This window comes from Coregonus clupeaformis, chromosome 19, assembly GCF_020615455.1.
Source record: "Coregonus clupeaformis isolate EN_2021a chromosome 19, ASM2061545v1, whole genome shotgun sequence".
Lineage (NCBI taxonomy): Eukaryota > Metazoa > Chordata > Actinopteri > Salmoniformes > Salmonidae > Coregonus > Coregonus clupeaformis.
In genome coordinates, this window is record NC_059210.1 from 464,341 (window position 1) to 477,700 (window position 13,360).

At 41.8% G+C, this 13,360-nt stretch overlaps 1 protein-coding gene across 1 annotated transcript in view; it reads left to right on the forward strand.

Moving 5' to 3' along the window:
• Positions 1-13,360, forward strand: part of LOC121556838 (collagen alpha-4(IV) chain-like) — a 90,218-nt gene that overhangs the window by 7,962 nt on the left and 68,896 nt on the right. The window contains exon 3 of the mRNA XM_041870742.2: positions 9,437-9,479. Coding sequence (XP_041726676.2) covers positions 9,437-9,479 — 43 coding nt within the window. The remainder of the gene's footprint in view (positions 1-9,436; positions 9,480-13,360) is intronic.

Sequence of the window (13,360 nt, forward strand, 5' to 3'; positions counted from 1 at the left end):
AGTCCATCCCACCTTTCATGTCTCCTGCCTCAAGCCTGTTTTCCTCAGTCCTCTGTTGCCTCCTCCGCCTCCTCCTCCTCCTCCTCGGATGATCGGAGGTGGTCCTGCCTACACGGTGCGACGCATCATGGATTCCAGACGGGCGGGGCCGGGGTTTCCAGTATCTCGTGGACTGGGAGGGGTATGGTCCTGAAGAGAGGAGTTGGATTCCGCGGCGACAGATCCTAGATGCTGACCTCATCCGTGACTTCTACCGCCTCCATCCTGGCGCTCCGGGGAGTCCGCCCGGTGGCGTTCGCCGGAGGGGGTACTGTAACGATCCCGGCAGTCTGAGTCGGGTCCTGTCTGTGGACTAGTTTTTCTGTTCGTGATCTCCAGTTTCCCGAGGGTTCGGGAACGCTCCGGGGAGCTCTCTTGATTTCCGCACCTGCATCCCATCAGCAATCTGCACACCTGGTCCTGATCATCACCCTTCTTAGGCTCTGGCCTAACATCCATTCCCTGCCGGATCGTTAGCCATGAACAGTAGGTTTACCAGAGTATCAGTCTTAGAGCCTAGCGTTAGTTTGGTTGTTTTTGCACCTTGTTGGTTTGTTGCTTACTTACCCCCGTTTTGTTCCATCTGCAGTCACCCGTCCGGAACCTTCATCCAACCTCTGCCTGGTGGTCGGCGGCTGCCGACCCAGGATGGGATCAACCACTGCACCCCCAACAACTAATCAACGCCGCCCGCTCTGTTCCCTGGATTATTCAGCATCACTCTTGAATTTGTAATAAACACTCACCTTCGTTTCAACTTACCTTGTCCTGGTCTGCTTCTGGGTTCTGGCTTAGCAACTCGTGACAGTATGTGGATATATTGAAGCAACATCTCAAGACGTCAGTCAGGAAGTTAAAGCTTGGTCGCAAATGGGTCTTCCAAATGGACAATGACCCCAAGCATACTTCCAAAGTTGTGGCAAAATAGCTTAAGGACAACAACGTCAAGATATTGGAGTGTCCATCACAAAGCCCTGACCTCAATCCCATAGAACATTTGTGAGCAGAACTGAAAAAGCGTGTGCGAGCAAGGAGGCCTACAAACCTGACTCAGTTACACCAGCTCTGTCAGGAGGAATGGGCCAAAATTCACCCAATTTATTATGGGAAGCTTGTGGAAGGCTACCCGAAACGTTTGACCCAAGTTAAACAATTTAAAGGCAATGCTACCAAATACTAATTGAGTGTATGTAAACTTCTGACCCACTGGGAATGTGATTAAATAAATAAAAGCTGAAATAAATCATTCTCTATACTATTATTTAGACATTTCACTTTCTTAAAATAAAGTGGTGATCCTAACTGACTTAAAACTAGGATTAAATGTCAGGAATTGTGAAAAATTGAGTTTAAATGTATTTGGCAAATGTGTATGTAAACATCCAATTTCAACTGTACCTACACATCTATATGTGTATACAGTGAGGGAAAAAAATATTTGATCCCCTGCTGATTTTGTAAGTTTGCCCACTGACAAAGACATGATCAGTCTATAATTTTAATGGTATGTTTATTTGAACAGTGAGAGACAGAATAACAACAAAAAAATCAAGAGAAACATATGTCAAAAATGTTATGAATTGATTTGCATTTTAATGAGGGAAATAAGTATTTGACCCCTCTGCAAAACATGACTTAGTACTTTGTGGCAAAACCCTTGTTGGCAATCACAGAGGTCAGACATTTATTGTAGTTGGCCACCAGGTTTGGCTAGGCCACTCCAGGACCTTAATGTGCTTCTCCTTGAGCTTTGTTGCCTTGGCCATGTGTTTTGGGTCATTTTCATGCTGGAATACCCATCCACGACCCATTTTCAATGCCCTGGCTGAGGGAAGGAGGTTCTCACCCAAGATTTGACGGTACATGGTCCTGTCCATCGTCCCTTTGATGCTGTGAAGTTGTCCTGTCCCCTTAGCAGAAAAACACCCCCAAAGCATAATGTTTCCACCTCCATGTTTGACGGTGGGGATGGTGTTCTTGGGGTCATAGGCAACATTCCTCCTCCTCCAAACACGGCGAGTTGAGTTGATGCCAAAGAGCTCGATTTTGGTCTCATCTGACCACAACACTTTCACCCAGTTCTCCTCTGAATCATTCAGATGTTCATTGGCAAACTTCAGACGGGCCTGTATATGTGCTTTCTTGAGCAGGGGGACCTTGCGGGCGCTGCAGGATTTCAGTCCTTCACGGCGTAGTGTGTTACCAATTGTTTTCTTGGCGACTATGGTCCCAGCTGCCTTGAGATCATTGACGAGATCCTCCAGTGTAGTTCTGGGCTGATTCCTCACCGTTGTCATGATCATTGCAACTCCATGAGGTGAGATCTTGCATGGAGCCCCAGGCCGAGGGAGATTGACAGTTATTTTGAGTTTCTTCCATTTGCGAATAATCGCACCAACTGTTGTCACCTTCTCAACAAGCTGCTTGGCGATGGTTTTGTAGCCCATTCCAGCCTTGTGTAGGTCTACAATCTTGTCCCTGACATCCTTGGAGAGCTCTTTGGTCTTGGCCATGGTGGAGAGTTTGGAATCTGATTGATTGATTGCTTTTGTGGACAGGTGTCTTTTATACAGGCAACAAGCTGAGATTAGGAGCACTCCCTCTCCGAGTGGCGCAGTGGTCTAAGGCGCTGCATTGCAGTGCTAGCTGTGCCACTAGAGATCCTGGTTCGAATCCAGGCTCTGTCGTAGCCGGCCGCGACCGGGAGACCCATGGGGCGGCGCACAATTGGCCCAGCGTCGTCCAGGGTAGGGGAGGGAATGGCCGGCAGGGGATGTAGCTCAGTTGGTAGAGCATGGCGTTTGCAATGCCAGGGTTGTGGGTTCGATAAAATAATGTATGTGCTAACTGTAAGTCGCTCTGGATAAGAGCGTCTGCTAAATGACTAAAATGTAAATGTAAAAATGTTACCTGTATAAAAGACACCTGGGAGCCAGAAATCTTTCTGATTGAGAGGGGGTCAAATACTTATTTCCCTCATTAAAATGCAAATCAATTTATAACATTTTTGACATGCATTTTGCTGAATTTTGTTGTTGTTATTCTGTCTCTCACGGTTCAAATAAACCTACCATTAAAATTATAGACTGATCATTTCTTTGTCAGTGGGCAAACATACGAAATCAGCAGGGGATCAAATACTTTTTTTCCCTCACTGTATGCACTACCTGCAAAAGTTTTAGAATACCTACTCATTCAAGAGTTATTCTTTATTTTTACTATTTTCAACATTGTAGAATAATAGAGAAGACATCAAAACTATGAAATAACACATATGGAATCATGTAGTAACCAAAAATTGTTAAACAAATCAAAACAGTTTATTTTTGAGATTCTTCAAATAGCCACCCTTTGCCTTGATGACAGCTTTGCAGACTCTTGGCATTCTCTCAACCAGCTTCATGAAGTAGTCACCTGGAATGCATTTCAATTAACAGGTGTGCCTTCTTAAAAGGTAATTTGTGGAATTTCATTCCTTCTTAATGTGTTTGAGCCAATCAGTTGTGTTGTGACAAGGTAGGGGTGGTTTACAGAAGATAGCACTATTTGGTAAAAGACCAAGTCCATATTATGGCAAGAACAGCTCAAATAATCGAAGAGAAACGACATTCCATCATTACTTTAAGACATGAAGGTTAGTCAATATGGAACATTTCAAGAACTTTGACAGTTTCTTCAAGTGCAGTCGCAAAAACCATCAAGCGCTATGATGAAACTGGCTCTCATGAGGACTGCCACAGGAAAGGAAGACCCAGAGTTACCTCTGCTGCAGAGGATAAGTTCATTAGAGTTACCAGCCTCAGAAATTGCAGCCCAAATAAATGCTTCACAGGGTTCAAGTAATAGACACATCTCAACATCAACTGTGTAGAGGAGACTGTGTGAATCAGGCCTTCATGGTCGAATTGCTGTAAAGAAACCACTACTAAAGGACACCAATAAGAAGAAGAGACCTGCTTGAGCCAAGAAACATGAGCAATGGACATTAGACCGGTGGAAATGTGTCCTTTGGTCTGGAGTCCAAATTTGAGATATTTGGTTCCAACCGCCCTGTCTTTGTGAGACGCGGTGTGAGTGAACGGATGATCTCCACATGTATATTTCCCACTGTAAAGCATGGAGGAGGAGGTGTTATGGTGTGGGGGTGCTTTGCTGGTGACACTGTCTGTGATTTATTGAGAATTCAAGGCACACTTAACCAGCATGGCTACCACAGCATTCTGCAGCGATACGCCATCCCATCTGGTTTGGGCTTAGTGGGACTATCATTTGTTTTTCAACATGCTGTGTAATGGCTATTTTACCAAGAAGGAGAGTGCTTCATCAGATGACCTGGCCTCCACAATCTCCCGACCTCAATCAAATTGAGATGGTTTGGTTTGAGTCGGACCGCAGAGTGAAGGAAAAGCAGCCAACAAGTGCTCAGCATATGTGGGAACTCCTTCAAAACTGTTGGAAAAGCATTCCAGGGGAAGCTGGTTGAGAGAATGCCAAGAGTGTGCAAAGCTGTCATCAAGGCAAAGGGTGGTTATTTGAATAATCTCAAATATAAAATATATTTTTATTTGTTTAACACTTGTTTGGTTACTCCATGATTCCGTATGTGTTATTTCACAGTTTTGATGTCTTCACTATTATTCTACAATGTAGAAACTAGTAAAAATAAAGAAAAAACCTTGAATGAGTAGGTGTTCTAAAACTTTTGAATGGTAGTGTATATATATATATATATATATATATATATATATATATATTAAAAAAGCAATCTACACACAATACCCCATAATGACAAAGCGAAAACAGGTTTGTAATTTTTTTGCAAATGTATTAAAACTTTCAAACAGAAATATCTTATTTAGATAATTATTCAGACCCTTTGCTATGAGATTTGAAATTGAGCTCAGGTGTGTCCTGTTTCCATTGATCATCCTTGAGATGTTTCTACAACTTGATTGGAGTCAACCTGTAGTAAATTCAATTGATTGGACATGATTTTGAAAGGCACAAACCTGTCTATATAATGTCCCACAGTTGACAGTGCACGTCAGAGCAAAAACCAAGCCATGAGGTCGAAGGAATTGTCTGTAGAGTTCGAGACAGGATTGTGTCGAGGCACAGATCTGGGGAAGTGTACCAAATAATTTCTGCAGCATTGAAGGTCCCCAAGAACACAGTGGCCTCCATCATTCTTAAATGGAAGAACCACCAAGACTCTTCCTAGAGCTTGCCGGGCCGGCCAAACTGAGCAATTGGGAGAGAAGGGCCTTGGGCAGGTAGGTGACCAAGAACCCGATGATCACTCTGACAGAGCTTTAGAGTTCCTCTGTGGAGATAGGAGAACCTTCCTGAAAGACAACCATCTCTGCAGCACTCCACCAATCAGGCCTTTATGGTAGATTGGCCAGACAGAAGCCACTCCTCAGTAAAAGACACATGACAGCCCGCTTGCAGTTTGCCAGAAGGCACCTTAAGACTCTCAGACCATGAGAAACAAGATTCTCTGGTCTGATGAAACCAAGATTGAACTCTTTGGCCTGAATGCCAAGCGTCACGTCTGGAGGAAACCTGGCACCGTCCCTATGGTGAAGCATGGTGGTGGCAGCATCATACTGTGGGGATGTTTTTCAGCAAAAGGGACTGGGAGACTAGTCAGGATCGAGACAAAGATGAACGGAGCAAAGTACAGAGAGATCGTTAATGGAAACCTGCTCCATAGCGCTCAGGACCTTTAGACTGGTTTCACCTACGAACAGGACAACGACCCTAAGCACACAGCCAAAACAACGCAGGAGTGACTTCGTTACAAGTCTCTGAATGTCCTTGAGTGGCCCATCCAAAGCCCGGACTTGAACCCGATCGAACATCTCTGGAGAGACCTGAAAATAGCTGTGTAGCGACCCTCCCCATCCAACCTGACAGAAATTGAGAGGATCTGCAGAGAAGAATGTGATTAACTCCCCAAATGCGGGTGTGCCAAGCTTGTAGCGTCATACCCAAGAAGACTCAAGGCTGTAAACGCTGCCAAAGGTGCTTCAACAAAGTACTGAGTAAAGTGTCTGAATACTTTTGTAAATGTGATATTTAAGTTTTTTTTTTTTTTTTATAAATTAGCCAACATTTCTAAAAACCTGTTTTTGCTTTGTCATTATGGGATAGTGTGTGTAGATTGATGAAAAAAAAACAAAAAAACAATTTCATTAATTTTAGAATAAGGCTGTAACGGAAGAACATTTGGAAAAAGTCAAGTGGTCTGAATACATTCCTTTATTTTTTTCCACTAACCCCTTTTCCCTCCCCTAATTAGAGTAAACTAATGAACAACAACACTTCTACTTCAAGCTCATACATACTATATACATTTTACGGACACAATCTATTTATCTTTTATTTGTTTTTACTCCTATCCTTCCTCTACCCTCAACCCCTCCCATCTATTTCTGAAGACCATCCAGTTCGATTTCTATTTGCCATATATTTTAAATGTGCTGTTTCACAAAAGTTCTGAACCTATATATATTTTACGGACACAGTATATTTTACATTAGTTATCTTGTTGTTATTAGTCCCACCCTTCAGCTCCACTCAACCCCTCCCATCTGTCTCTTAACACCATCCATATTGGATTTATATTTGCCATATATTTTTCAACTGTGCTGTGATGTTTCACAAAAGTTCTGAACCTTTCTATTCTCATAGTTTCTACAGATTGTAAATTAAAGATAAACAGTTTTGCTATAAGTATTATTATATTATTGTTCGATTGACTATGACTTTTCAAATCACCCAGTAATGCTATCTGCAGAGTTAGCTCCAGAGAAATGTTGAAAATGTTCAGCCATTCCTGGACATGCGACCAAAAACAAGCTACTGTACATATGGACAGTACCAAAACAAATGATCTAATGATTATGTCTCTTCATTGCAAAATCTGCAGAGCTGGGATGGTTTTATCCCCCATATAAATAACATTCTATTGGTTGCAATAATTTTGTATAATAATCTAAATTATTTAATTATTACGTTTTGAATCTCCCGTCATTTTGCATATCAGTTCATAAACCATGTGCCATAGAATTGGTACATTGAACATCTCTTCCCAAGTAGCTAAGTTGCAACGTCTTGATACTTGCTCACGTTCTGGTGGACTTCACACGTTGGTGGCGAGAGAATTAACCCACTGTCTGGGTCAAATATCCATAATGTATTGTTTATTGTTGTGTTGTGGCTTTGCTGGCATGCATCTAAAAAAATTGGTTGAGTTTGCCCCACCAATTTTTACATGCTGAAATTGCCACTGCCATAACCCAACCTTAATATCCCAGCACCAAAAACCCAACCTTGCTTTTTTTACAGAAAACAACCCAACTATTGACCCAATGCCTGCAACCTAGCAATTGGGTCATCCAAACACCCCAGCATTTTCTTTAGGTACTCACATCTCAAAGCCATGCATGCAAGAAGCCTTGACCTGTCTAGTGCACACACATTTCTCTGACCTCAGTTTGATTGAATTCCTCAATCTGTATTTTTGCCTTGTAACTGATTGCTTCTAGAATGAGCGAAAGAACAACATGATCAAGATGAGCTAGCTACTACTAGTTTAAAGCAATGAAATATCTAAATGTTTCAAACAATTAATGTATGGGCTACATTTGAAAATGCATGCATTTGCTTACCTTATCAATCTTGAAGACAATACTAATAAAAAAAAAGTGTTATGAGTGATTGCACCACTAACATATTTCCAGGGTGTTGATGCATCCTCCTCCCAGCCTCTTCCAACACCACGGGTAGGGGTAGGGTATCCATCTGCAAAAGTGAAGTTTTACTTTGATGTCAAATCAACTCATATTGTTTCTACCTTAGCTGTTGTGCTAGCTAACATGCTACTGAACCATGACACTAGCATATTGACATACATATTAAGACAGCAACGTATTCACCTAAAAATATAAATGTTTAGGTAAATCATTAGCTAGCTACCTATCACATTAATTGTGCAAAAATATGATAGCTAACATTAGCTAGTTAAGCGCTAGCCAGTCAGTGGCACTGACAGATTGAAACTGGTATCGACAAAATGTGTTTCACTCTATCCTATAAAACATGACATTACTAACTATGCATCATTTAGCTAATAAAATGTTTATTAGGAAGTTTAATTAATAAGTTAGACACTCACCGGACAACTTTGGTAGGTAGCTAGCTAGATAGCTTGGTTTCCATTATCCAACATATGTTTCTAATCCCCCTGATTGGTCATCAACGGTTACTGGTCTTGGAACTTGTTGCCACAGGTTTGCCACAGATTCAAATTGAATCTTGAAAAAATTGTCTGCCAGAAAACAGCCTCTGGCTAACTGTTTGCCACTAGTGGCAATAAATATTATTGTTGCCAAAGATTTGCCGCAGATTCACCACTAGTGGCAAACTTTTGCAAGCTTCTGGCAACATTTTGTGGCACACTATTTAGTTTACAGCAAATTTGCCACAAACTTGCGGGAAGTTTATCGCAACAATTTCATTTTTGTAAGGGATCAGTCAAGACATTTGTACGATTATGCTCACTCAGCTGTGCCTCACAAGTAATACAACAAATTATGTATTACCAGTGTGATCATATTCCTACAATTTTGAAATATAATTTCAAAATGGTCTGAGAATAACAACATTAGCAGGGCAATTCAAGTGTAGCCAATATGCAGTGATAATATATTGGGCCTATAGCCTACTGCACAAACCTCATTACTACATAACCGTTTTTATTTGGTTCATGATGCATGGGTTTACGTTTTTAAGTCATGTTTAAAAAAAATATATATAACATCTGAGTGGTAGATCTCTGCTTGCATTTTGACTCAGAAAGTATCTTGACTCAGAAAAGGTTGGTGACCACTGCCCTAGGGCTACTACTTCCATAGGAGCTTAATCCTGGGGAAAGCATGGCCAACAGAGCAGTGGTAATTTCCCAGTGTTTATTCATGAGAAAACTGACAATCAACTTATTACAAAACTTAATTTAGGGCCCTCACACTTAACGTAGGGCCCTACTCAGTAAGTTTGACACAGTTAGCTTGCACCTGTTAAGAACTTTAATTAATAGGACATTATGTGTGTATTGTAGAAGAAAGGGTCTAGCTTTTTAGGAGCTTTTATTGAGACCTGAATTCAAATACAAATAATGTATAATACTCTGGGCTTGATTGAGCCTGCCTGGTACAATGGAACCTATAGAATAGCCCAAAAGGTGAAAACCCTGCCCATATGGCACTCCAAGTAGACAAGAGCAAACACAACAAATATTTAAAATGGTATTGAACCCAGGTCTGCTTTTCTTCACGTCTGAAACCAACTGGTGCAAACACGGGCCCTAACTTTAATGTCTTCTTTTCTATAGGTGGCTTGTGATAATTGTCGTTGCTGGACAGACCGTAATGGGGGTAAGTGAGTGGTTTCTTCCAACAATCTTTGAAATATCTCATAGGTTTACACAGGGATACTTTAGGCCGAAGTGATAAAATGTGCCTGACCGGCTCGATTTGGTCTTAAGTAGCAAAATTTGAAATTGTGTGTTTTATATTGGATAAAAGTAGAGACCCAGAGCTAGAAAATTGTATATCATACACTACAGTTGAGAAACAATGGGAAAGTAATTCTGCTTTAAAAGTTGATAAACTTGTAACCTCACTTTTGAGAAAATGGCCCCTTGAATGTTTTTGTAAGCCTACTGGAGAGCTCTTCTTTGTCTACACCCATTCAGCATAGTTCACACCCTCTTAAGCCTTAACCCCACCCATCTCTTTTAAGGAATCACATGTGAGGCTAAAGGCTGGTTTATACTACGGGTGTATTCGTAAATTCAATCTGGAGTGCCAGAGTGCGCCCTGGGCGTTCGTAAACTCAGAGCGTTGTCAGATTGTCCGTTCGTAAATTCAGAGCGTTTCGCTCTCGGAGCGTTCAGGGCGCATACTGGACACTCTGGCTGAGGAGTAGGGTTGATCCGAGCGTTCTGACCTAACAACAGCAGTCAAGCTCCCAAGTAAACTGGCTAACGTTGGCTAGCTTGCTAGCTACTTCCAGACACATGAGAGAACAGCTCACTCGGACCATTTTACTCGCCCTAGCAGAGCTGATTAGGCTGTTTTTATGTTATCCAGAGCGTTGGTGACTGTAACTGTGCTGCTGGCAACAATTTAATTATGCTTTTTTGCTGACGTTTACTGACACCGGCCATATTCAACGGGTGTTGAGCATTCATAAATTTGTCAGTTATTCTGCGCTCTGGCACACTCGGACGAGAGTGCTTTGAAATCGGAGTAGATAGCCAGAGCGAATTTACCAGCTATGTCTATAGACAGTTGTCGCAGTGACATCATGAACATTCTATGGAAATGGTTACTTGCATAGTTGAGTCTTTTGTTTAGACATGTAGCTAGCTAGCTAAACAATTAACCATAATCCCAACTCATAACGTTACTATCCTTCATGAATCTGCAGGTAGCTAACCAACCAGGTTCAATGTTAGCTAGCTAACATTAGGCTGTAACTTGCAATGCAAATGTCTCTGAGATATGAATAATATTACTACACAGATCATACATGCAACGTTAGCTAGCGAGCCAGCCAGCTACCGTTAGCTAGCTACCTAACAGTACACTTTAACTTGAAATGTAAACGGCTTTCTGACAAAATTAGAAACGTGTAATATCTGAAAATGTAGCTAGCTAGACTATCTTACCCGTATACATGGTTGGACACTTCTCCCTCTCTGTCACGGATGCCATGGTTTCACTTAGATTGAAGATGTAATCCGGAGACAGGTGTTTTATTCAGCTTTCTGTGTGTTCTCTTTTTGACTCCCTATGCATATTTGCAATCAAAGGCCAGAATTCTATCCATATCCTTAGATATCATACTCTAATTCTACCGGGCCTTCCACTGATTTCAAAACTCGGTCCTCCAGAAAGTGGAGAGCAACACTTTGATATCAAAAAAAAAAACAAAAAAAAAACTATTAGAAAGGATTACCTACCAATACTGACCAGCTCATGTTATAGACAGAAGTGTGCTACATGGCAGACCCATCCGAACTCATCTCTTGGCATGTCCAGCCCAGCCATTATGTCAGCCAATCCTGGCTAGCGGGAAGGTTCCTGTCTTTTTCCATGGATAAACCAACTAGGCTCATAATTTAACAATTGTATTCATATTTACAGATGGCATACACACTTGTTATTAAGGCACATGAAAGTTCACATGTTCCAGAAGGCATTTCTGCCAAAAAACACATTTTAATTTTTAAAAAAAGTTTACGTTCAAATGGCTTTCCTGTGAAGTAGTGACGCGTGACATTCAGTGGCTTGCGAAAGTATTCACCCCTCTTGGCATTTTTCCTATTTTGTTTCCTTACAACCTGGAATTAAAATTGATTTTTGGGGGGTTTGTAGCATTTGATTTACACAACATGCCTACCACTTTGAAGATGCAAAATATTATTTATTGTGAAACAAACAAGAAATAAGAAAAAAAAAAAAAAACTTGAGCGTGCATAACTGTTCAACCCCCCCAAAGTCAATACTTTGCAGAGATACCTTTTGCAGCAATTACAGCTGCAAGTCTCGTGGGGTATGTCTCTATAAGCTTGGCACATCTAGCCACTGGGATTTTTGCCCATTCTTCAAGGCAAAACTGCTCCAGCTCATTCGAGTTGGATGGGTTCCGCTGGTGTACAGCAGTCTTTAAGTCATACCACAGATTCTCAATTGGATTGACGTCTGGGCTTTGCCTAGGCCATTCCAAGACATTTAAATGTTTCCCCTTAAACCACTCAAGTGTTGCTTTAGCAGTATGCTTAGGGTCATTGTCCCGCTGGAAGGTGAACCTCCGTCCCAGTCTCAAATCTCAAAACATAGCATTTACCTTGATGGCCAAAAAGCTCCTTCAGGGTTATCTTTGGTCTCTTTGTTGCCTCTCTGATTTATGCCTTCCTTGCCTGGTCCGTGAGTTTTGGTGGGCGGCCCTCTCTTGGCAGGTTTGTTGTGGTGCCATATTCTTTCCATTTTTGAAATAATGGATGTAATGGTGCTCCGTGGGATGTTCAAAGTGTTAGATTTTTTTTTTTAACCCAACCCTGATCTGTCCCTGACCTGTTTGGAGAGCTTCTTGGTCTTCATGGTGCCACTTGCTTGTTGGTTCCCCTTGCTTAGTGGTGTTTCAGATTCTGGGGCATTTAAGAACAGGTGTACATATACTGAGATCATGTGACAGATCATGTTACACTTAGATTGCACACAGTTGGACTTTATTTAACTAATTATGTGACTTCCGAAGGTAATTGGTTGCACCAGATCTTATTTAGGGGCTTGATAGCAAAAGAGGTGAATACATACAGTTGAAGACGGAAGTTTACATACACCTTAGCCAAATACATTTAAACTCAGTTTTTCTCAATTCCTGACATTTAATCCTAGTAAAAATTCCCTGTCTTAGGTCAGTTAAGATCACCACTTTATTTTAAGAATGTGAAATGTCAGAATAATATTAGAGATAATTATTTATTTCAGCTTTTATTTCTGTCATCACATTCCCAGTGGGTCAGAAGTTTACATACATTCAATTAGTATTTGGTAGCATTGCCTTTAAAATGTTTAACTTGGGTCAAATGTTTCATGTAGCCTTCCACAAGCTTCCCACAATAAGTTGGGTGAATTTTGGCCCATTCCTCCTGACAGAGCTGGTGTAACTGAGTCAGGTTTGTAGGCCTCCTTGCTCACACACACTTTTCCAGTTCTGCCCACACTGTCACGATCGTCTGAAGGAGCGGACCAATACGCAGCGTTGCGAGTGAACATGATGACTTTATTAATTAAAGCAACCACGGAAAAACAACAAAAGACGATAGTGAAGTCCAACAGACAAAAATACGGAACCTGGAACAATACCTTAACTTGGAACAATAACCCACAACCCACAGGAGAAAACACACAGAATATATATGGCTCCCAATCAGAGATAACGAGCCGACAGCTGACACTCGTTACCTCCGATTGGGAGTCATAGACCAATCACCACTAGACACAAAACAAATGAAACTCACCCAACCCAACACCACCAAATGAAATACACCCTAGCTCTAACACACAGTCCCCGGAGCCAGAGTGTGACAGTACCCCCCCCTAAAGGTGCGCACTCCGGGCGCACCAGCATACAGTCTAGGGGAGGGTCTGGGTGGGCGTCTGTCCCCGGTGGCGGCTCTGGCCCCGGTCGTGATCCCCACCCCACCGCAGTCACAACCTGCTTCGGTAGCCTCCTCCCAATGACC